Here is a 25,183-nt window from a genome sequence, read left to right as displayed (position 1 = left end):
GTAAAACAAAAATATTATTATATATATACTAAATTTAATTATTAATCAATCACTATATATTTTTATATAAATATATATAATTTAATTTTTTTAATATATATTTAATATTTTAATATATTTTTTTTCTAATAACTAATTTTAGTATATAATTATCATGATTGTTTATAAAAATATAAAACCAAAAAAACACGTCGCCAAGATGCCAAGTGCATCTGTATTTCGTAACGATATGGTCATAATCCTAATCTTAAATTATTTGTAAAAATAAAAACTATAAAAATGAGACGTAAACATTTAATTAAGATAAATATTTTTTGTATTAATTTTTATGTAATTTTTTGTGTATTTTTTATGATATAAAAATATGTTTTATTTTATCTTACCTGATTTTTTATAATTTATTTTTTTCTATAAATCGAAAGTCTATAAAATTTTTATTTAATTAAAAAGCGCCACAGTAGTATTACTATTTCTCAATTCTCATTGACTTGCTTAAACAAACAAGAATAGCAAATAATATTATATTTTTTAATTTTTTATTAATTAAATTTAACTAAATTAATTTAATATAATAAAAATTAATTATAATTAATATTATTTTAAGTTTTATTTTTAATTTAGTTAAATTTAATTTAAAAAAAAAATAGACGTATAATATTACTATTAGCTAACATGTCCCATGATTGATCAATCTTTGTCTTATTACAGCTGGAAAAAAAAAAATCTCCAATAAGGTGGCACCACAATTCCCCCCCCACGTTATCATCAATCCCACCCTTTGTTCATTCCTTCCCTCGATGTTCGTGTCTTTCCCTTCAAAAGAAAAAAGTCTTCTCCCCAGAAAAACAAAAAGGTGTTTTTCCAAACCACTTCCTTTTCCTTCCTCAAGGCCCTGTCTTCACTCTCGTCACTTATTCTTAGTTCTTGATTCTTCAATAATCTTCACCGTCACTCTTCAAATTCCATCTCTTCCTTCTTTCTCTTCCATCTCACTGATACGGGAATCAATTAAATGTAGTCACAAATCAAGGTTCAAAAAGAAAAAAAAATTCTAGTTAACAAAACATGGCTTTTCGCGACCACCAACCACACGAAATTACTTTTCAGTCCTTCACGGACGAGCAACATTTAAATCAGAACAGAGACATGCAGAGGATGCTAACTCTCTCCGGCGCCGGCGATGGAGGACCGGCTCCGACGTGGCTGAACAACGTTCGGCAGCAGAATTTCCTGCACCTTCAGCCGGACGCGTCGTCGGCACGAAACGACGACGTTCGAGGCATGATGGCGGCGGCAGCTACGTCACCGGAGAAGAGCATGGATCATCGGAAGAACCACCTCCAGCAGCAGCGGACGATGACGGAAAGTAACAACTGCGACTCAGAGGATGCGGCGGAGTACAAGGCGGACATCCTAGGACACCCGCTTTACGAGCAGCTGCTGTCGGCGCACGTGTCGTGTCTGAGGATTGCGACGCCCGTTGACCAGCTACCGAGAATCGACGCTCAGTTGCAGCAGTCGCAGCGCGTGGTGGAGAAGTACTCTGCGCATGGGAATAATGGTGCTCTCAATGAGAAGGAGCTTGATAACTTCATGGTTTGTCTCTTTCCTCAGCTTATTCTCAAAATTATCGTTGTAGCTTTTGGTTTCTATACTTTTTCTTAAAAAATTATTATTTTTCAAAGTAAATTCAAATAACATTAAGTATCAAAATCATTTTTTATTTGAGGTAGAAAAAGGGGATGACCATGGTCCAAATCCGGATAAAAAACCCTTATTCGATATATTTATATTAATTTTTAATGATAAAAATTTTACATTAGCAAATTATATTTAGTAAAATTAGTTTAATTTAATTTAATTAATTTTAAAATTAGTAAATTATATTAATAATTATTAATTAGTTATTTAATATTATTTAAAATTCAAATTATAAGTTATTATTTATCTTTATTTAATTTAAACTCAATAAAAATATTAAAATTAAATATGAGATAAAATATCAATTAAAATTCAAAACAGGAAAATGGCGAGTATGGATGTTTTTTCTTGTTTGTGCATTTGTGGTTTGTTTTTATATTTTTGTAAACTCAAAAAGTCTTCCTTTCCAACTTTCTTTCACTTCTCTGTTAGCTTGCCTCCGTCCCTGTGTCCCGCTTTGCTGCTCGAAGCTACAACATCCTCATCATGTGCTGCCACTGGTTGGCCAGCCCTCTTCCTATTTATTCTCCTCTTCTCTTTTTACCTTTTTAGGTATATAGTTAGGGTCTAGTTATTTATCTTTTTTATAATGTGCTAAATACTTGTTTTTATATAATTCGATAAACATTAAATTTATTTAATTTTAAAAAAAGTCATTTAAATATTATTATTATTGTAAAAAAAAAACGTTTACAATAAAAAATCAAGTGATTAAATACTAAATATAACTTTGTTAAAAAAATGCAGGAGAGTTACAATTGATATAATTAATGAATTTATTTTCATGCACTAAAATTTTTACTCAAAAACAACTAATGGTGGATAGACATGTCAACAAAATAATTAATTTTTAATTTATTAAGTAAAAATTTATTTAAACATTTAAAGTTATTGAATAACCGTATAAAATTTGTTAGATTATTAATGTATTAAATTAAAATATAATGTTATGTGTATATTAACAATCAGTTATTAAATTAATTATATTTATATAATATATATTAAAAATATAAAATACATATTAAAAATGAGTTATAACATATATTTATATAAAAAAATATGATGCTTATTTTTTTTTATGTACATACATGACAATTTTTTTTTTTAAACTTAATGTTCGATTTAGTTTCATTCATAGGTACGTGAATGAATTATATTGATTACTCAGATTTTAATTAGTCAAAATAGTTATATAACTAACGTGATTAGCATAACTCACGCTTATTATCTATGTGATTATTTCAACCCATTAAAATGAAGGGACTAAAAATTATTCATGCATGTAACTAAGTTATTAAGTTGATTCTTATTACCTTTATATTAATAATACAATCACATCAATATTTTCCCTCTTAAATGACAATATTATAGAGAAAAAATGTAAATAAGACAATTATTATAAAAGAGATACAGGACTATTAAACTGAAATTAGGAAATAAAGACTGAAAAACAGAGATTAAATTAAGTCTTTATATTATGTTTTGTATAAAATATATTGTATTAAATTATATCTTAATATTATGTATAGTTTAAGATATATAGAAATTGAAGAATAGATTTAGAATTTAAAAAGTTAAATGAGGATATTTTTTAAAAGGAATGTTATTAAAGTAAAAAATTTCAATTCACTATGTTTTTATTTTTTGGAGATATTAAAAGAATTAAAATTTTATGTTAAAATATTAGTTCCGCATTACTAAACCTAATTATGAGTTTCGGTCCTTTAAAATACTACTTTATGGTAGATTGAATAATTAATTTTCATATCATGTTTTATCTTCTTTATTTTCATTGGTTGAGTAAATGGACAAAAATATAAATAAAAATTCTGAAATAGATAAAAATATACATTAAAATTCATAAATATCAAGTGTATTTCAAAAAAAATTTTGATAAACAAAAATACACACTAAATATTTAAAAATATTAAATTTCTTATTAATGGCATGATATTTTTACTCATTGAAAATAAATTTTGAGGCGTATTTTAATATTTACGAACTATTTGTGTATATTTTTATCTCGGTAATATTAGAAAAACAAAAGAAATCACTCTAAAATAATTTTAATTTGTCTTATTTAATATTTATTAATTATAAACTAAATAAAATAAGTTTACACTATTTTGGACTGATTTTTTTTATTTTCTAATATTATTGTTTTTGTTCTCTCTAATCTCTTTTATGTATATTTTTATCCATTTTATTGTACTTGTTTTAATTTGTTTTTGTAAATTTTGAATATTTAATAATTATTTATTTTTATACTTTTAAAATTAAATATTAATTTTTAACCCGTTTAAAAAATAAAGCAAACCTTTATAGGCACCATAGAAATAACTTTGTAAGAGTTGCAACTACTTTGAGTTAGTGACTTTGATTCAAGATTTGTATGCGTGTTCCTTTAATTTGCTTGATTTTAGTCATTTACATGTTATTAGAGCTGGACTGTCAGGGTCTAAAATTTATTTTGCAATAAAACAAAAATTAAAATAAAATGTGAAAAAACTAAATTGAAAATTATATATAATTTATTGAAAAAATAAAACTCAAGGGTTGGGAGGTTTTATGGTGGGTGGGTGGCAATTGGCCTTTCTGCCTAATGAGGCTGCGCCCCTACTGTGTTGGGCTGTTGGTATATAATAGTACTAATCAGCTTTATTTTGATTTAATCAATTTGAATTGGTGGGGTGGTTAATATATTCGTTCAATTAAATAAAAGTTAGAGATTCAAATTTTACATTATATATATAATAATTTATTTGCCAACAATAAATTTTTAAATAAAATTCAGACTGGTGCAATAAATTGAGTTGAGGTATAATTTGGGTAGCAAAAAAAACTTCATTTTGATTTTACGAATTTGGGGATGCTTCAACAAATGTCGTCTCTTCTATTCTTGCATTGGTGGCTTTTACGTTGTCAGAAATGTCAAATTAATTTTGTGGAATTTGTCTTCTTTAATGTGCTAAAAACTAGGACCTTCGTGGTATCCGGATTTTATGGAGTTTGTTGTTTGTCGTTTGAACTTTTTGAAGAAAACAAGAGGGCCATCGTACTGCTCACAAGAGCAGAGAACAGTTACGTGATTGTTTGTTTGTTAGGTAGAGAATTGACTCGGAGAGAAAGAGAGAGAGTTGATGATAGACTCTTCCATACTACATGAGTGTTTCCTTTGAGAATCTTTGGGTTAATGTTGTCATAATCATATATAATATAATACAATTAATCTTCCCACTTGATGGATGAATAAGCATTTTATGTTTTTGATTTTTAGCGGAAACTTAATTTGGTTGGTTCGTTTTCATGAAATCTTGTAGAATATGTTCTTAAATATTACTTGAAGCTGTGGTGTTTGTAGCTTAGTTTTCACAACACTTTATTTCCCCCTCTTGTACGTTCTATTTTGCTTTCGGAGTAAGGACAATAATAATGAAGCTATGGGACCTAAGTCATTCTTTTACTATACCATCATCAGCTGGTTGGTTATCATGCATTAGTTAGTGGACGGCAGTTGGCGAATCCATTTAATGTAGAAACCAATACAAGTTGATTATTCATTCTTCGAAAATATTATTTGTATACGAAATGTGTGTTTAATTTAGTTTTGTAAATTAGAGTTGAGTTTGATTTTGATTAAAACTGAATTTATTTTTAAGTGATTTATGTTTGGATATTTTGATTTAAAAGTAATTATAATTAATAAAATATTATTTAAATAACAATGACTAAAATCATTTTTAAATGTGAAATTATCAAAACAATTTTTATATTACAGAATTTTAAATTAAAACATATTATATAAAATATTATCTTAAATATTATATACATATTATAATAAATTACACACATATATATATATATATATATATATATATATATATATATAATGTCTAATAACTATAAATTATAATAATAAAAAACAAATAAATTTATAAAATTAAACTATAATAATTGGAGTGAACTAGCATTCCACTAATTTTAAAATAGAAAAGAATTTTTCAGTACAAAAATTATTTAATAAGCAAAATTATGGTAGAAGAAAGAAATTTAATTTGAGTGTTGAAGATGAGGAAAATGAGTGTGTGGATATGTAGAGAAGGAAGAACGCGAAAAATAGAATAGTTGAGAGAATAAATTTTGCAATTAATTTTTAACTGTAAAAATGTAAAGTAAAAGCTACAAAGTATTGCTTTAAGTAAACCTATATTTGTAGGTAAAGAGATTATGTTAAAAAAATCATCCAAACAAGTTTGATTCAACGTTCAACACATTTAAACGTGCGTTTATGTTTCTGAACGCTAAACTCAACGTATACTACAATTAGTAACTAAAATTAATTATCAATATATTTGTGTATAAATACATATGTGATTTAATTTATTTTTAATGTGTATTTATATTTTAATATATATTTTATACTAGTGACTTAATGACTGATTTTGATACGCTAGTTCATTCTTAGCATCCATCTAAGACTTAATTATGATCGGTTTAGAGATTTTTATGTAATTTATCTCTTTCATAATATTTGTTATTTTAAAATTTTGACATATTTAATATATTTAAATTTAATTGATATCTGATTTAAATATAGAATAATGTTAGATTTCTAATTATTTTTAATTAATATTTACACAACTTTAAATAATAAATATTAAATATTAAATTTTAAATTCGAAATTCTAATCATATATAAATAGGATGTAGGCTCAAAAATGTTGTCTCTAATATTTTTCTTGAATATATATTAAGTTTTTAATGTTCCAAAATTTTAAAATAGTACAAATATTAGAATGGAAGAAGTATCATCGTTTTTTAAACCTCTTTTTTAATTTTATTTTGATACATATTTCTTTTCCATAATATTAACTGAAATAATAGAATATGTGGGGATGTTTGTATCTCTTATTATATGAATTTTTTGAGGAGGAAAAAGGCAGTAACAAGACTGAAGGAAAAAAAAAATGTGCAAATAATGTTTCCTTAAACATTGATATGGGAGACAAGCCATGAAAATATCTTTTTAATATTTTATTTTATTAGTGCTTGTGTTTGTATGCTGATATCGTCTAGCATATGAATTTTTGCATCTTTCGGATTTTACGTGTTCACCTGATGAGTGCTTTGTTTTCTCCTGTTTAAATAATTAGTTCCTAATTGTCTTGGTTATATACCTTTATTAAGTTCCTATGAAGCACTTGTTCAGTTTGGCCCTTACCTTTGTTTGTACTTTGTAGACACATTACGTTCTATTGCTTTGCGCTTTTAAAGAACAATTGCAACAACATGTCCGTGTGCATGCCATGGAAGCAGTGATGGCTTGTTGGGAGCTCGAGCAGTCTCTACAAAGCTTGACGGGTAAGTCCTTTACTACAAAAATCTTCTTTTGATTATGGTTATTATTGCTTAATGTTGTTATTGTTCAAGAAAGATTTCTCTTTACCTTGCATGCATGCATGTTGTATAGTAGTTGATCAATGAATCTGATGAGTCATGACGTTTGAACTTTGGCTTTTAATTAGGAAAAAAATTTTCAATCCAAAACTCATCAACTCACTATGCATTTAATGTGATTGTAATGAATTATGAGTTGAAACTATTCCCAACCCCAACAAGTGCAAACAACAAAAATCTTTGGTAAAAAAGTTGCAAGTAATGTATATGTCTGTGAATAAGTTATAATGGTTATTTATTAAGTTGTACATGAGCTTCAATTCTTAGCAAAATACTGGAAAGTAGTGAAGAACCACCGGTCTATTGTGTTTGTATTGTCAACATTATGCACACACTACACATCAAAAGGGTTAATGTCTTAATGATAATTACTAATAATAAAGTGTGATGCATAAAGGTGTATCTCCCGGAGAAGGGACAGGTACGACGATGTCGGACGACGAAGACGATCAGGCGGCAGAGAGCAATGGCAACTTGTACGAAGGATGTTTAGATGGCGCTGATAGTCTCAGCTTTGGCCCTCTTGTTCCAACTGAAACTGAAAGATCTCTAATGGAGCGTGTTCGCCAGGAGCTAAAGCACGAGCTAAAACAGGTATTTATAACAACATAATTACAAATTAAATCTGGATTCTGAGTGGTGGCGTATATGTGGCATGCAAGTTTTCTTTCTTGTTTCTGATAAATTACAAAGGATCTAAACGCCCACTAATAAGTGGAGTGGAGTACATAGAGAACTAAATCAATACAAACAGGAAGGTAACGCTACTAGAAATAAGTATTTGACACACGAAAAATCACTTACTAAATCTGTCATTATGTATTAATTTATTTTTAATATATATTTTATAAAAATGATTAATTTAGTAGATGTTTATTTTATACACGTATATAATAATATGATTGTATCTGTATATAGGGACAAATTAATGAAATAACGAGTGAATGACAGACATAATCAGTAGTTGAATGGATCCAATTGAAATAATTTAAGTGGTGCTGTGAATCAGGGTTACAAGGATAAAATTGTTGACATAAGAGAAGAAATTCTGCGAAAGAGAAGAGCCGGGAAGCTTCCTGGAGATACCACCTCTCTCTTAAAAGCTTGGTGGCAATCTCATTCTAAATGGCCCTATCCAACGGTATGTTCTTACTCACACACATGCATTAACTACATATGCCCTTAGCTTGTGGGGGCCACCATACATATTCTCAAGTTTCTAATAAACATTTAAATTTCTTAGTTCGAAGCTATACTATTGTTATCAAACTCGGTTCAACTCGGTCAATTCAACTAAAAATTCGATCATCCAATTATCTGACCGAGTTGAATCATTTGTTCGACCGCTTAAGCATTGAACCTGATAAAAATTGATTCGATTTGGACAAATTTTGTAAAAATTAGTGACTTAGCCGGTTTTATAACTCGGTCATCCTGCCTACTTGTAGGCTTAGGGTAGTCCGTTTTCTGAGGATGATTCTTTTGCGTAAGTCAGGGAAGTGTTGAACCAGAGTAGAAATGATCTTCCAAGTGTCCATCCGTGCCAATAAAAAATGCTCTTATCATGTTATTGTTGAAAAGAAAAAGAAAATTCCTCTTACTATCTTAGTTCAGTACATAGAGCGGCTATGATCCGTATCGATTCCTCAGGTCTTGCTGCATCAGCTACCGTAGATAGGAGGCTTTAGCGACCGAGTTATGTTTAATTTTTTTTTAAAATTTAAAAACGTCTCATTTCACTTTATTCCTCCCGTTTTCTAATGCCGTGTGACCATAATTATTAGAATTAAACTGATAATTAATTCGATCATACCACTAGATTATTAAGTCACTGATTCAATTCGTAGGTCACATGTTTAACTGATAAATTAAAATTATTGATTCACCTAATTAATCCGATCATAATTAAATAAGAATATAAAATTATGAAAATAAAATTAAAATAAAAAATTAAAGTATATATTGATTTATCAAAGTAGGTAAATATTTGATGACTATCTGGATTGGATATTGGAAGATTTACTACCATTTTTAACTTCTAAAAATGTTTGATGCTCTACGAAATGATTTGGCAAAGATATCCATTCAACCAACTTTAGATAATCTTGATATGATTTTCAATTATTTGAACATTTTACTTGTTAGTTGCTATTGTGAATTATTGTTGATATTAATTTGTAAAAAATACACAAATTTAGATCAATTAAATTTGGAAGATGATCAAGATAATGATGGACTAAGTAACAATGCTATGGAAAATAGAGATACAAATCAAAATGAAAAAAAATGTTGGTCAAGCTCCAAATTTATCCTACGAAGATATAGATGCCGACTTTGAGATCACTTTTTGGATTTGATTTATCAATTGTTATCTTTTGTTTATTTTTGTTCATTTAAATTAAAAAAATATATTGTCCTATTAACTAGTTTATTGTCTCTTTTTGTATCATTAATTATGTCTAAAAATTGATACTTAATTATTATTAATATATTTATGAAAACATGCATTTTAACTTTTGATTTTAATTTTATTTTTATAATTTTATATTTTTATTTAATTATGATTGAGTTAATCGGGTAAACTAGTAATTCAGTGATATATATGACTGTGTATTATCGATTTGGTTCTAATAATTATGATATATACTTTACCCCGAATCCGAATTAAATATAAATATCTACTTAGTTTAAAATAAATTTTAGCGGAAAGTATATTAATTACTCAAAGCTTATTAGATAATAAAAAATATATGTCCACATTAAAATCAGTCATCAAATCAGATAATGTATTTATGCATAAATATATATTGTATAATTTATTTTTAATGTGTATTTTATATTTTAATATTTATTTTATACATAGTTATTTTAGTAGCTGTTTTTTTGTATATACATAATGATTATTAAATAATTTTTGCTTCTACTATTGTTAAGTTATTCACGATCAACTAGTCAAGTTATTTCATTTTTAAATTTGTTACCTTTTTCTAAAAAAATAAGATATATATTTCTTTTTTGTAAAATTTTTTCAAATGTTTCAAAAAATATTTTTTAATATTTAATTTATTTTAATTTTATTTCTAATATTTTAAATAGGTTTTTATTCTATCCTTTCCATTATTTTTTTTGTAGCCTATATGTGGTTAATATATTTTTCTGAAATTTTGAATTTTTTTTAAAAATTTAGGGATTAATAAAAAATAAGTGAAAGGAAATAGTAAATATATATGATAAGAAGAGTTAATGATTATAATTTTGCACAATAATCTAACTTGTTCTAAACGAAGATATTTTTAATTAATTTATGTGGTAATTAATTTTGGAGAGTTATTTTAGATAGGAGGTAATAATAAAAGAAAGAGGAGATATACCCACACGTATGTTGTGGGAGTTTTGTCAATGTTTGATGAGATTGATGATAGGTGTTATATAAATGAGTGCTGTTATTTTTCAGGAAGAAGACAAGGCGAGGCTGGTGCAGGAAACAGGCTTGCAATTAAAGCAGATAAATAACTGGTTCATAAATCAGAGGAAAAGGAATTGGCATACTAATCCTTCGTCGTCTACTGGCTCCAAAAGCAAGCGCAAGAATAATAATAATAATAATAGGTGGGTTACTAGAAGAATTATTGCTTAGCTGGTTCTTGTTTTGTTCCATATCATGTTTTATTCTCTGCAACTTTTATAGGTGCTAATGAGTAGTGTTGTTGGGACTTTTTGGATACTAGTGGTGGTGCAGGTGAAACAAATAACCAGAGCTTCATGTGATTGGACACTGCTTTTTCATCAACAGTGAAAAGAAATTAAAGGAGTCAATATCATGCTCAATTCTATCTCTAACCACTTTGTTGACTTTCCGATTTCTAAAACTAAAATAATAATGATAATTCCATTCTTAATAACAAAAATTGTGAGACAGATTAATCCCTAAGGCTAATATCTCTTATTCTTATCATGGTTGAGAATTGAATTATTGTTATTTTATTTTTATTAGAAATCGGATTGTCTATTGAAAAATAGTTAGAAGAGACCAAGTTGACTGTTTATTAGAAAAGAAAGGTACAATAAGGAAAAGTTCTGATACACTCTTAGAAATAGTAACACTTACTTCATTCAGTTAAAGGGGGAAAATGTATTATTGTTGTATATGAGGCTGCTGGTTGATACCTGACATAAATGCAGGTTAAATATTTTCGATTTAATGGATATTTATGAAGGCATGCTGATACATATATGTTTATCATACGTTACAGTGAAAATGTTTGGCAAACGAATAACAGAATCATTGAATGTACTCAAAGTTTAATGCTCGATTAGTTAGTTTAGTTTTCTTCGTGTTACTCGAGAAATTTGCACCTTTCAATAAGGAAAATATGTGAGAGTTTGACCAGGGATTGATCGAGCTCATCAGAATGTTCCTTTTTTGTGAAATGAGTGGGTGTTTTAGGATCGAACATATAGACCGACACATGCTGCTGCATAATCGAATGAATTTGGTCAGAGGAGTTCGAAATTAGAGAAAGCACAGTTGTTCTTATTTATTATTCTTGTCATTTTAGAGATGAGCACAATAAAAATCTTATCATATTCAAGAATCTAAATATTAAAAGAATTATACTATTTCGGGCTTGGACATTAAGAAGACCAAGAGTTCATCTAAAAAATAGTGGTGTCAAAATTGCGACAACTCATTGGGCTAAATCAGGACAGCAAGAGGTCCAATAATGCTTTTCAAATTCAGTGGGAGACATAATTTATTATTAATTTTCGAAGTTATAGGCATTTATTTTAGTTGGTTTTACTATTAGAATTTGTTGAAAGATTTGATTTACTTCTGATTTACTTAGTAATTGGTTCGAGGGTTACCTAAAACTGAAGGTCGATCTCGGATGAGATCTTTGAGTGTGATCGGAGCTGTTGGGTCCGACTTGCTAAATCTTGAGATACTGCTGATCCTTGGTCACCGGAGGATGGTGGTACCTGTAAGAGACTCCGATACTTAAGTTAGCACGGGCTTTAGGTAGGTTTTTTGTGTAGAATCAGAGAGTGAGTTATACCTGGGTGCTCCAGTGTATTTATAGTAGTGTGGAGTGACCTCCCTTGAGATAAGTTAGTTATCTTATCTTATCTTTTTGTGGGTGAGTCCACTTATCTTTGGCCAGCCGCCTTCAGGTGGGCTGTGATCTTCTGCTTTGGGCCTGCTTAGGCCTTTATAGCGATTTGGCCGAGCTCTTTGAGAAGAGGTCGGTGACGAGCCAACCTTACAAGAAGTCGGTCGTTTTTGTCTTCGTCCAACCCGGATCACCTAGCTCGACCCAGGGTATGAATAGTGCCCCTGCTTGAGCTCGGACCTTTCCATGAGGTCATGCTTTCTGAGCTTTGATCTCTTTGGGAAAGTCATGCTCAAACATTTTGGTCCAATCTATTCTTCTGTTTGCGAGTTGTGTTTGAATGCGAAGCTTTTTTGCTTTCGCTCATTTATTGCCGCGTCTGTTTCTTGAAGGGGTTACTTTCTTGGGAATACGCACGTGCCTTTAATGCCTATTAATTGGGCTTTCATTTTGTTTTACCGTTTCTTTTCCCTCTTTAAGCTTTTATTTGAAATCAAAGAAGAGGTTTTGCTCTTAGTTTCAGCTTCCTTCTCCTTTGTTCCGTTTCGTCCTTCGATCTTACCCCTAAGCTCGTTTCTCTCTTGAAGTTTGCTTTTTGGGTTGTTCGTGCATTTCTCATGCTCAGCAAAAAAAGTTTCCTTTCCTTCATCCCCAAGATCGTTCCTTTCTTGGTTTTTTTTGGAGCTTCCATTATCCTTGGTGAAGATTGTTCGTGGTTCGCTGCTTTGCTCGTTTTAGCTTCTTCCGCAGGTTGGTGCTCTCGCTTCACATCTTTTTATTTTATGCGTTTTGATCATCGTGCTTCTCTGTACTTTACTGTTGCATGCTTTTTCTTGTACCAAGTTTTGATCTTGCTGAGCTTTTTTTAGAGTTTTCTGGTGATTACGTTTCTTTGAAGTCGCGATCTTTTAGTCTTCGTTGCTTGGTTTGGGTGAATGTAGGCGCTTTAGGTGAACCTTTTTTCTTTTTGGTGAAGGGGCTAGGATTTTGATCTTCCTGTTTCTTCTGCATCTGTACTGCCTCCAATGGGTGCCCCTAGGTTTTTTGGTGTTTGATTTCTTCGCTTTGCATGGATCCTGGGGCGCCCTTTTGCTGCCATACTTGTTACTTATTGGTTGTTCCTTCGTTTTCTATTGCTGTCTGAGTTGTTTTTGGTAGTGACTCCATTTATTTTCCTTGCTGTAGGTGTAGTTGCTTTATGTCTTCTCGTAAGAACATTGTCGAGATGTTCACCAAGGTCCCTGCTGGTATGGCCGATTTGCTAGACTCCAAAGTCCTGATGTGTGTTACCGTAGCCGATCCTGAGTAATGTGAGAGACTTAGGCACTTTCATAGAATTTGTGAGTGTAGGGAAGATGAGAAGAATTAGGCACTTTCTTTTTCCAGCTGAATATTACCATTCCTTTTATTGCCTTTGAAACTGAGCTATTGTGGAACTGTAATGTGGCCCCTTCGCAACTTCATCCGAACTCTTAGGCCTTTATAAAGATTTTTCAGTTGTTGTGTCGAGAACTAGGTGTTCATCCTTCCCAGTCTCTTTTCCTTTACCTGTTTATTTTGACCAAACCTGGAGTGGCTAAAAAGAAAGCTTCTTGGATATCTTTCCGAGCTACCCAGGGGAAGAAAGTGTTCTCAATGTTTGATGAATCATTTCACGACTTTAAAAATTACTACTTTAAAGTCCGAGCTGTTAAGGGAGTTCGCCTTTTCTTTTTGGATGAGAATGATGAGCCGACCTTTCCTTTGTGGTGGCAAAAAGATCCTGTAGCCCTAAAATACTCTTGGGAGAGTTTAGATGAGATAGAACAGGCTTTTGTGAGTGTTTTGGAGGAATATTGGGGGGAACCTCCTCACCTGGATACTAAGAAGTTTTTAGGAGACCCTTCCCTTCTTCGTGCTGAGCTAGGTAGCGTCCGACCTCTTTCCATTTGGTTTTCTATTCTTATTTGTGAATTTATCCTCTTCCGACTGTGTAATTATTTTCCTGGCTTCTTTTCAGAGATGGTTAAATCTTCAAATTCTATGAAGTCCTTTCGGAAGGTCAAGAAGGCGATGGCGGCCCACAATCTGTCACAAAAGACGGGGGATGGGTCTTCGGTAGAGCTGCCTCTGAAGAAGCCAGCGGCTGAGTCTCAGGGTATGAGGAAGATTATCCCGACCCCGAGAGTTCGGATAGTTCCGTCTGAGCCATCTTAGACGACCTCTGCTGCTGCCTCCTCTCCTACTGCTGCTGGTCCCCCTCCCAAGAACCAAAAGACTGTTGGGACTTATGATCTTGATGACAAAGAATTTGATGGTGTGGCCTTTGCCACAGAATTGATCGCTCCTCATGATAAAGTCCCTCTGGACGACGTTTTAATCCTTCACCACCTTGATTTCATAACGAACAATAGTATTCGGATAGCCAATCTGGGAGCATCCTTATCCTGAGTTGTCCAGAAGTCTCCAGTTCAAGCTACCAGAACTTTTATGGAGGATGCTAGATCTGAGTTTGATAGGATTAAGGCTTTGAAAGACGAGCTAGATGCCAAGGTGACTAAATTGGAGCTTGATGTTGAGAAGGAGAAGTCTCGAGCTATTGCAGCAGAGGCGGCTGCAAATCTGGCTGAGGAGACGGCAAAAAAGTATAAGGAGAGCTATACCCGCACGTATGGCGAGCTCCTGGAGACTAAGGAGAGACTTCAGTCTGCCTACGACGATTATGCCGAGCTTCAAGGTCATATGGTGAGTAGCATGACCGAAATGTATGAGAATCTAAAGGCCCAAGTCTGAGTTCTTGCTCCCGAGCTCGATCCCTCCTTATTTAATATGGACAATGTGGTAGAGGATGACAAGATCGTGCCTGCCCCAGATGATGCAGATGAAGGTCCTCCTCTTATGCCACCACCTAAGGCTTCCTCAGCTTCCACTACTGCAGCTCCTTCTGGCGAGGTGGTCACACCTGAGCCCGAGCCTGACGTGGAGATTCTGAACAGGCCAGATGGAGTTGTCAATGCCACCCCAATCTTGACCCTGCCTCCTTCTCTTAAGGGTGCTGCTGCTGACGCGACTTCAGATCCTTGATGATTCCTTATTATAGCTTTGTTTTGTATTTTGGTATAGTCCAACTTGTGGACTTTGTTGAACTTTTTTGTAAGCTTCCTAGCAACTTTATTTCAAAAACAACACTTTAAACTCTTGGGCTGCCGTTTAGGCAGCCTTTGAGTCTTTAAGGCTTTAATTTGTGTTGAATGATATATTAACTCTGCTTGTGACGATATGCTTTATTTTTGTTTTTCAACCTTTGCATGGACGCTTTGGGTTTCCTTGGTTTGACACCCCTTGAGGTGGGGTTTGCCTTGGTTTCCCTTGCGGTGGCTGTCTCAGCTGTATCGTCTTTGCGACTTGTCGTCCATGTTCTTTAGTCGAATTCCAAACAACCTTTTAGGTACTGCCCTCGTGTGGAATTTTTTTTTTAGTATGTTTGGATGACTTTTTATGCTTTTGCCTTTTGATTAATATCTCCTTTCAGAAGTTTTGTACCCTTTTTGGCTAGGCTTTTTGACCCTTAGGCTTTCTGACCTTTTGGACTCTTACCTATTCTCTTTTTGTATTTGTCCCTTTAGGTTGTCCCTTTTTGGTGTCGACCTGTATGCCTTTGCTGTCCTGGCTTTCAGTCGTATTCCAATCAACTTTTTAGGTAGGGTTCCTATAGGGAATCTTTTCTTTATAGTTTGTTTGGATGACTTTTTAGCCTTCTTCCGACTTGTGCTTTTGCTTTTTAAGTAATGTCTTTTTTTTTTTTTCGAGATTTTGTACCTTTCAGCTAAGCACTTGGCTTTTAACCTTTTTTTGGCCCCCCCATTTTTTTTGTCCCTTTTTAGTGATCCTTTCATTGGTCTGACTTTATTTTTAGTAATTCCATTTTTAGTTTAGACCTCGTCAAGTCACTTTTTATGGGTTACTTTTTATAACTTCTTGCATTAACTTGCTTCTATCGCTTCACCTTGCCGACCTCTTTGTAATCGGACGATGAATTTTTGCGCTTTATGAGCTTAGATTAATGCGTCTTGGTAGGAAACTTTTTAGGGAATTGATAACTTTCATTCAAATAATAATGAGATAAAAACATAAATAAAAGTGTGTACATGAGAGTGCTTACCCTTCTAGGTCGGGCAGTTTGTTAGATCTTGGCCTGGCGCCTCATTAGAAAACCTTTTCAGGAAAAAGAGTGCGCCTTGACCTAAGATCTTTACTATTTTCTAGCTATAGTACCTTCTTAGGTTACAGGCATGCCATGACCTTGGTAGCTCTCGCCCTTCGAGGTCAGACACCTTATAGTAGTCTTTTCCTAGTACTTCTGCAACTCGGTATGGCCCTTTCCAGTTAGCTGCTAGCTTCCCTTCTCCTGACCGACCTGCTCCGATATCATTTCGGATTAAAATGAGATCGTTGGTGGTGAAGCTTCGCTGGATTACCTTCTGATTATACCTCAGAGCCATTTGACGCTTTAGGGCTTCCTCTCTGATCCGAACTCTTTCTCGGACTTCTGGAAGTAGGTCGAGCTCTTCCCTTTGAGCTTGGGAGTTGGTGTCTTCATTGTAGAGGATCACTCTAGGGGATCCTTCTTCTATTTCCATGGGAATCATTGCCTCCGTCGCGTAAGCAAGTTAGGATAGTGATTCTCCGGTGGTTGAGTGTGGTGTTGTCTGGTATGCCCAAAGAACTTGTGGGAGCTCTTCGGCCCAAGCTCCCTTGGTGTCCTGTAGTCTTCATTTTAACCCGGCCAGTATGACTTTGTTGGTGGATTTCGCTTGTCCATTGGCTTGTGGGTGCACTACAGAGGTGAATTGGTGCTTGATTTTCAAATCGGCTACCAGGTTTCTGAAGCCCGTGTTGGTAAACTGAGTGCCATTGTCAGTGGTAATGGAGTATGGGACCCCAAACCTTGTGACAATATTTCTGTACAAGAACTTTCGACTTCTTTGGGCGGTGGCAGTGGCTAAAGGTTCAGCCTCGATCCATTTTGTGAAATAGTCTATTCCTACAATGAGGAACTTGACTTGCCCTGATCCCTGAGGAAAAGGTCTGAGGAGGTCGAGCCCCCACTTTGCGAATGGCCAGGGTGAAGTGACACAAATGAGTTCTTCGGGTGGTGCGATGTGAAAGTTGGTGTGCTTCTGACATGGGGGGCATATTTTGACGAACTCTGTTGCTTCCTTTTGCAAGGTCGGCCAGTAAAAACATGCTCGAAGTACCTTTTTGGAAAGAGCTCGCGCCCCGAGGTGGTTGTTGCACATGCCACTGTGGACTTCCTCAAGAACTTTCCTCGTAGCGGAGGTCGGACGCATTTTAGGAGGGGTGTAGAGATTCCTCTCCTGTATAGGACGTCGTGCATTATGGTGTAGTACTATGCTTCTCGTACTAGCCTTTTTGCCTCCTTTTTATCCGTGGGGAGTGTTTCAGATTTGAGGTAACTAATTATGGAAGTCATCCACCCTTGGTCCTAGTCTGATATGCTTAAGTCCTTCTTTTCTTCCGAGGTTGACGGATTTTGTAGTGTTTCCTGGATGAGGCTTCTATTATTGCCCACTAGTTTGGTGTTGGCTAGTTTTGAAAGGGCATCAGCTCAGACATTTTGTTCCCGAGGTATATGTCGAACCTCGTATCCCCTAAATTGTTCGAGCTGTTCTCTGGTTTTGTTTAGGTATTTCTTCATGGTGGGATCCGTAGCCTGGTAGCTCCCTTCTATTCGTGAGGTGACTACCTGTGAATCGCTGAAAATGGTAAGCTTCTGAGCTCCTACCTCCCTATCCAGCTTCAATCCAGCCAGTAGGGCCTCGTATTCAGCTTGGTTATTTGAGGCGGGGAATTCGAACTTTAATGAGAGCTCGATTTGGGTTACCTGATCGCTCTCTAAAATGACGCCTGCGCCACTCCTGGTTTTGTTTGAGGAGCCATCTACGTAAAGGCTCCATTCTGTAGGGGTGCCCGGGGTGTCAGCTTTCCGATGTCATTGGCGAATACTTTGTTCATCAATCTTTGATACGTAGCCCCTGCGTTCTTGAGGCCAAAGGGCATGACTACGTAGCAGTAGTTTTCTCTTGGGGTTAGAAATGAGTTTTTCTCCTGGTCGGGTTGATACATCGGGATTTGGTTGTATCCCGAATAAGCATCGATGAAGGAGAGGTACTTGTATCCCGATGAAGCATCGACTAGTGTGTCTATATTCGGGAGTGGATAAGGATCCTTTGGGCAGGCTTTGTTGAGGTCGGTGTAGTCGGTGCACATCTGCCACTTTCCATTTGACTTTTTGACCAATACTACATTAGCTAGCCATAATGGATATTTCACCTCCCTTATGAAGCCTGCCTCCAACAAGGCCTGTACCTGCTCCTCTACGGCTTGCGACCTCTCTGGACCAAGCTTCCTACGTTTCTGCTGTACTGGCTGAGACCCAGGATATATAGCTAACTTATGACACATTAGTCTAGGATCGATCCCGGGCATGTCGGCAGCCTTTCATGCAAAGAGGTCAGAATTATCCCTTAGGAGCTTTGTTAGCAGCTTCTTTAGGTCTTCATTTAAATTCGCCCCTATGTTCGTCGTTTTGTCTTGAGTGTCTCCAATTTGAACTTCTTTAGTCTCACCTTCCGGCTGAGGGCGGAGTTTTTCGCGAGCTCGAATTCCTCCGAGTTCTATAGTATTAGTTTTCTTTCCTCTGGGGTCGCCTTTAAGTTTTAGACTTTCATTGTAGCAGCATCGCACGAGCTTTTGGTCTCCCTTTATGGTGACAATCCCTTCTGGCGTCGGGAACTTCATGCATAGGTGTGGAGTGGAGACCACCGCGGCGATTGATTTAACGTTGTCCGACCTATGAGAGCATTGTAGGCAGAGTTCACATCGACTACAATGTAGTCTATACTTAGCGTTCTAGATCGTGTTCGTTTTCTGAAGGTAGTGTGTAGCGAGATGTACCCAAGTGGTTGAATTGGGGTATCCCCAAGCCCGAACAGACTATTAGGGTATGCTCTGAGTTTCTTTTCCTGTAGGCCGAGCTTGTCGAAGGCAGATTTGAACAGGATATCCGCAGAGCTTCCTTGGTTTACCAATGTTTGGTGGAGGTTGGCATTGACAAGTATGATGGTAACGATCACGGGGTCATCATGCCCCGGGATGATGCCCGCGGTGTCTTCTTTAATGAAGGTAATAGTGGGGAGGTCGACCGACCTGTCCCCTCCTTCGACATGGTACACCTCTTTAAGGTGTCTTTTGCAGGATGACTTAGAGATCCCTCCTCCTGCGAATCCTCCATTTATCATGTGAACATGTCTCTCAAGGGTGTGAGGGGGACGTTTAGCTCGTCCGACCTCTTCATCCCTTCTTCTCTTTTTTGGTTCATCTGCTCTGTTGGCTAAGAACCGATCTAATCTCCCTTCTTGTGCCAATTTTTCTATGACATTCTTTAGGTCGTAGCACTCATTGGTAGAATGCCCGTAGATTCGGTGGTATTCACAATACTCTGTCCGACTTCCTCCTCTCTTGTGTTTAATCGGGCGAAGTGGTGGGATCTTCTCAGTGTTGCATATCTCCCAAAAAATGTCCACGAGAGACACCCAAAGAAGGGTGTAGTTGTGGTACTTTCTGGGTTTCTCAGTAGGTTGGTCTTCTTTCTTCCTGGACTCTTTATCCTTGTCTCGAGGTAGGTAGGAGAATCATGTCTTGGAGGTTTCTCCTAGTCGGGAGTTCTCCTCCATAATAATGTATTTTTCCGCCCGTTCTTGAACCTCGTTGAGAGATGTTGGATGCTTTTTGGATATTGAGTGACTATAGGGTCCTTCTCGTAGGCCATTGATGAGACCCATGATGGCTGCTTCTGTTGGAAGATTTTGTATATCCAGACATTCTTTGTTGAATCTTTCCATGTAGTTGTGGAGGATTTCCCGATCTCCTTGCTTAATCCCTAGCAGGCTTGGAGCATGCTTGGCTTTGTCTTTCTGGATGGAGAATCTAGCTAAGAATTTCTTGGCGAGGTCATCGAAGCTTGCTATTGATCTTGGCGGCAAGCTGTCGAACCACTTTATCGCCGTCTTGGTTAACGTGGTCGGGAAGGCTTTACAATGGATTGCATCTGAGGCATCCGTAAGATACATTTGACTTCTGAAATTGCAGAGATGATGGCTTAGATCATACGTACCGTCGTACAGGGTCGTGTCGGGGGCTTTGAAGTCCTTTGGAACTTTAGCTTTCATGATCTTCTGCTTTGGGCCTGCTTAGGCCTTTATAGCGATTTGGCTGAACTCTTTGAGAAGAGATTGGTGACGAGCCAACCTTACAAGAGGTCGGTCGTTTTTGTCTTCGTCCAACCCGGATCGCCTAGCTCGACCCAGGGTATGAACAGTAGTATTTTTAGGAATTTTAAATTTAAATCTAATCTGATATAATCTAATAAGATCAAATCTGATTTAAATTACTTATCATATATTTAGGATTTTAAATTTAAATCAAATTTGATCTAATCCAATAAGATCAAATCTGATTTAAATTAAGTTATCTTATCTATTTAAACACATTTGGTGAGACAGTTTATACAACTTTTCATGAATAAAATTTTCAGTTGCTTTATGTACGTTTTTAGTATGATTAAGTGAGGTGAGTGACTTGCTTCATTTGTTGCATGAAGAAGATTGAAGGATCCAACACTATGGTGATTCTGTATGTTAGTCTCTTTCAGTTTTCATCCCTCTGATCAAGGTTGTCAAGGACAGGTTCTTTGAAGGTCTAGTAGGGAATCCCTTCCGATGACCTAGGTTGCTAAGAACAGGTTTCTTAGAGATCTAGTAGAAAAAACCCCTTATCTATCTTTTTATGTTTCTGCTATGTCTTTTAGAGTGTGTCTTTTTGCGTCATTCTTTTTTCTTATCCCCCTTCCAACTTTTTCGTTGAAATTTTAATGTTTTGAATTTATTAAACTCCTTAAAAGCCTCCAATAACCCTTTATCATATGCTGCTGCATAATCGAATGAATTTGGTAAGAGGAGTTCGAAATTAGTAAAAGTACAGTGGTTCTTGGTGGGAAACGGTTGTTGGAAATCTTGATGGGAACGGTTACTGGAAATATAACTGCACGTTGCAAACATGTCAAACCAGCATTGAGGGATGATTATTTCAATAAATAGAGGTGCAAAGATTAGCAAAGTGCTTTACTCCAGAAAAATACTTACACACATACATCGACTTACTGTGTTCGTTCTAAGTTAGGATTTTTGAATAGAGTTCATTCTTCTAGTTTTTTAGTGGTTTTTTTTGTTATTGTTCATGGCCCAAATCACAAAACCAGACCCATTAAAGATAAAAGGCCTATTAAAGAGGCTTCTTCCATTTACCCTACCTCTTAAGAGGTCAAACGCGACAAGGAGGTTTAACCTTACTTACCCAAATAAGTAACCACTTTTTCAAATTTCTCCTACTATCTTTATCTCACCTAGAAGATAGATCCCAACAAACTACCACGATAAAGGGAACGGTTATCTGCCAATAAAGGTGGAACTACTCCAAAAAAAGTGGTTATTTATTCTACTATAAATATACTGACATCCCTCAGGGATATTCAAGTCCCAATCTACTAAAAACTTGCTCAAAGCCTTCATTAACTTAAGCATTGGAGTGTCTTGCAGGTACCATGGTACGCAGAAATTGTGATTACACTTTGATTATGTAAAATTCATTGCTCTTTCTTTCCCTGGTGATGGCGCCAAAAATATGATGCCAATACCATGGTTCACAACTTCGCACAACTAACTAGCAAGTGCACTAGGTTGTCCAAGTAATACCTTACGTGAGTAAGGGTCGAATCCCACGGAGATTGTTGGTATGAAGCAAGCTATGGTCACCTTGTAAATCTCAGTCAGGCGGATATAAAATAGTAATGGAGTTTTTGAAAATAATTAATAAAATAGGGATAGAAATACTTATGTAAATAATTGGTGAGAATTTCAGATAAGCGAATAGAGATGCTTTCGTTCCTCTGAACCTCTGCTTTCCTGCTATCTTTATCCAATCAGTCTTACTCCTTTCCATGGCTGGCTTTATGTGATACATCACCATTGTCAATGGCTACTTTCGGTCTTCTCTCGGGAAAATGATCCAAATGCCCTGTCACGGCACGGCTAATCGTCTGGAGGCATCACCCTTGTCAATGGTTTTATCTTATCCTCTCAATGAAAATGGTCAACGCACCCTGTCACGGCACGGCTATTCATCTGTCGGTTCTCGATCATGCTAGAATAGGATTTACTATCCTTTTGTGTCTGTCACCACGCCCAGAAATCGCGAGTTTGAAGCTCATCACAGTCATTCAATCATTGAATCCTACTCGGAATACCACAGACAAGGTTTAGACCTTCCAGATTCTCTTGAATGCCGCCTCATTCTAGCTTACACCACGAAGATTCTGATTAAGAGATCTAAGAGATACTCATTCAGTCTAATGTAGAACGGAAGTGGTTGTCAGGCACGCGTTCATAAGGAATGATGATGATTGTCACGTTCATCACATTCAGGTTGAAGTGCGAATGAATTTCTTAGAAGCGAAATAAGATGAATTGAATAGAAAACAGTAGTACTTTGCATTAATCTTTGAGGAACAGCAGAGCTCCACACCTTAATCTATGGAGTGTAGAAACTCTACCGTTGAAAATACATAAGTGATAATGGAGTTCATTGGTCTCGGCCCCAGAGGGGAACCGGAGTAACCAAGACTATGAATACAATGATAAAAAGTTCTATTTATAATAAACTATTCACTAGGGTTTACAGAAGTAAGTAATTGATGCATAAATCCACTTCCGGGGCTGGTAGCACAAATTGCGAATCACACTTTTCACAACGCGTACCACTGACCAGCAAGTGCACTGGGTCGTCCAAGTAATACCTTACGTGAGTAAGGGTCGAATCCCACGGAGATTGTTGGTTTGAAGCAATCTATGGTTATCTTGTAAATCTTAGTCAGGAAGTCAATTATGTTTATCAAGTGAATTGCGAATAACCAGGAGAGCATGAATTAAGTGTTACTTGTTGTGCAGTAATGGAGAATATGTTGGGGTTTTGGAGATGCTTTGTCTTCTGAATCTCTGCTTTCCTCTGTCTTCTGATTCACGCACGCACGTCCTTCTATGGCAAGCTGTGTGTTGGTGGATCACCGTTGTCAAAGGCTACCTTCCATCCTTCCAGTGAAAACTACGCTCACGCGCTCTGTCACAGCACGGCTAATCACCGGTTGGTTCTCGATCCGGTTGGAATAGGATTTACTATCCTTTTGCATCTGTCACTAACGCCCAGCCTTCAGGAGTTTGAAGCTCGTCACAGTCATTCAATCCTTGAATCCTACTCGGAATACCACAGATAAGGTTTAGACTTTCCGGATTCTCATGAATGCCGCCATCAGTTCTAGCTTGTACCACGGAGATTCTGATTAAGAGATCTCAGAGATACTCATTCAATCGGATAGAGAACGGAGGTGGTTGTCAGGCACACGTTCGTGGGTTGAGGAAGGTGATGAATGTCACAGATCATCACCTTCATCACAGTTAAGCGCGAATGAACATCTTAGATAGGAACAAGCGTGTTTGAATGGAAAACAGAAATACTTGCATTAATTCATCGAGACACAGCAGAGCTCCTCACCCCCAACAATGGAGTTTAGAGACTCATGCTGTCAGAGAATACAAAGTTTAGATCTGAAATGTCATGAGATACAAAATAAGTCTCTAAAAGTTGTTTAAATACTAAACCAGTAGCCTAGGGTTACAAAATATGAGTGGACTATGATGGATGATGCAGAGATCCACTTCTGGGGCCCACTTGGTGTGCTGGGGCCCACTTGGTGTGCTGGGGCCCACTTGGTGTGTGATGGGGCTGAGACTTTAAGCAATTCATGTGCAGAGGCCATTTGTGGAGTTGAACGCCAGTTTTTGTGCCAGTTTGGGCGTTCAACTCCAGTTTTTGATCCTTTTCTGGCGCTGGACGCCAGATTTGGGCAGAAGGCTGGCGTTGAACGCCAGTTTACGTCGTCATTTCTTGTGCAAAGTATGAACTATTATATATTGCTGGAAAGCCCTGGATGTCTACTTTCCAACGCAATTGGAATCACGCCATTTCGAGTTCTGTAGCTCCAGAAAATCCACTTTGAGTGCAGGGAGGTCAGAATCCAACAGCATCAGCAGTCCTTTTTCAGCCTGAATCAGATTTTTGCTCAGCTCCTTCAATTTCAGCCAGAAAAATACCTGAAATTACAGAAAAACACACAACTCATAGTAAAGTCCAGAAACATGAATTTTTCCTAAAAAATACTGGAAATAAACTAAAAACTAACTAAAACATACTCAAAACTATATGAAATTATCCCCAAAAAGCGTATAAAATATCCGCTCATCAGGGGCCCACTTGGTGTGTGCTTGGGCTGAGCTTGAATGTTACACGTGCAGAGGCTCTTTCTGGAGTTGAACGCCAGTTTTTGTAATAAATCCACTTCCGGAGTAACCAAGACTATGAATACAATGATAAAAAGTTCTATTTATAATAAACTAGTCACTAGGGTTTACAGAAGTAAGTAGTTGATGCATAAATTCACTTCCGGGGCCCACTTGGTGTGTGCTTGGGCTGAGCTTGAATGTTACATGTGCAGAGGCTCTTTCTGGAGTTGAACGCCAGTTTTTGTGTCATTTTGGGCGTTGAACGCCAGTTTGCATCAACTAAACTTGGGCAAAGTATTGACTATTATACATTGCTGGAAAGCCCTGGATGTCTAATTTCCAACGCAATTGGAAGCGCGCCATTTTGAGTTTTGTAGCTCCAGAAAATCCACTTTGAGTGCAGGGAGGTCAGAATCCAACAGCATCAGCAGTCCTTCTTCAACCTCTGAATCTGATTTTTGC

At 35.7% G+C, this 25,183-nt stretch overlaps 1 protein-coding gene across 1 annotated transcript; it reads left to right on the top strand.

Annotated features, from left to right (window-relative positions):
- The first annotated feature begins 459 nt into the window (after positions 1-459).
- On the top strand, positions 460-11,403 carry LOC112732312 (homeobox protein knotted-1-like 2). The gene is made up of 6 exons (XM_025780983.2): positions 460-1,596; positions 6,942-7,062; positions 7,556-7,752; positions 8,168-8,299; positions 10,613-10,767; positions 10,887-11,403. Exons 1-6 carry the CDS (start codon positions 1,066-1,068, stop codon positions 10,924-10,926), a joined length of 1,176 nt encoding a protein of 391 aa, XP_025636768.1. The 5' UTR covers positions 460-1,065; the 3' UTR covers positions 10,927-11,403.
- The last annotated feature ends 13,780 nt before the right edge of the window (positions 11,404-25,183 follow it).

This window comes from Arachis hypogaea, chromosome 13 (genome assembly GCF_003086295.3).
Source record: "Arachis hypogaea cultivar Tifrunner chromosome 13, arahy.Tifrunner.gnm2.J5K5, whole genome shotgun sequence".
NCBI classification, from domain to species: domain Eukaryota; kingdom Viridiplantae; phylum Streptophyta; class Magnoliopsida; order Fabales; family Fabaceae; genus Arachis; species Arachis hypogaea.
The sequence above is the reverse complement of the archived record's forward strand: the minus strand, read 5'-3'. Positions and strand labels throughout refer to the sequence as shown.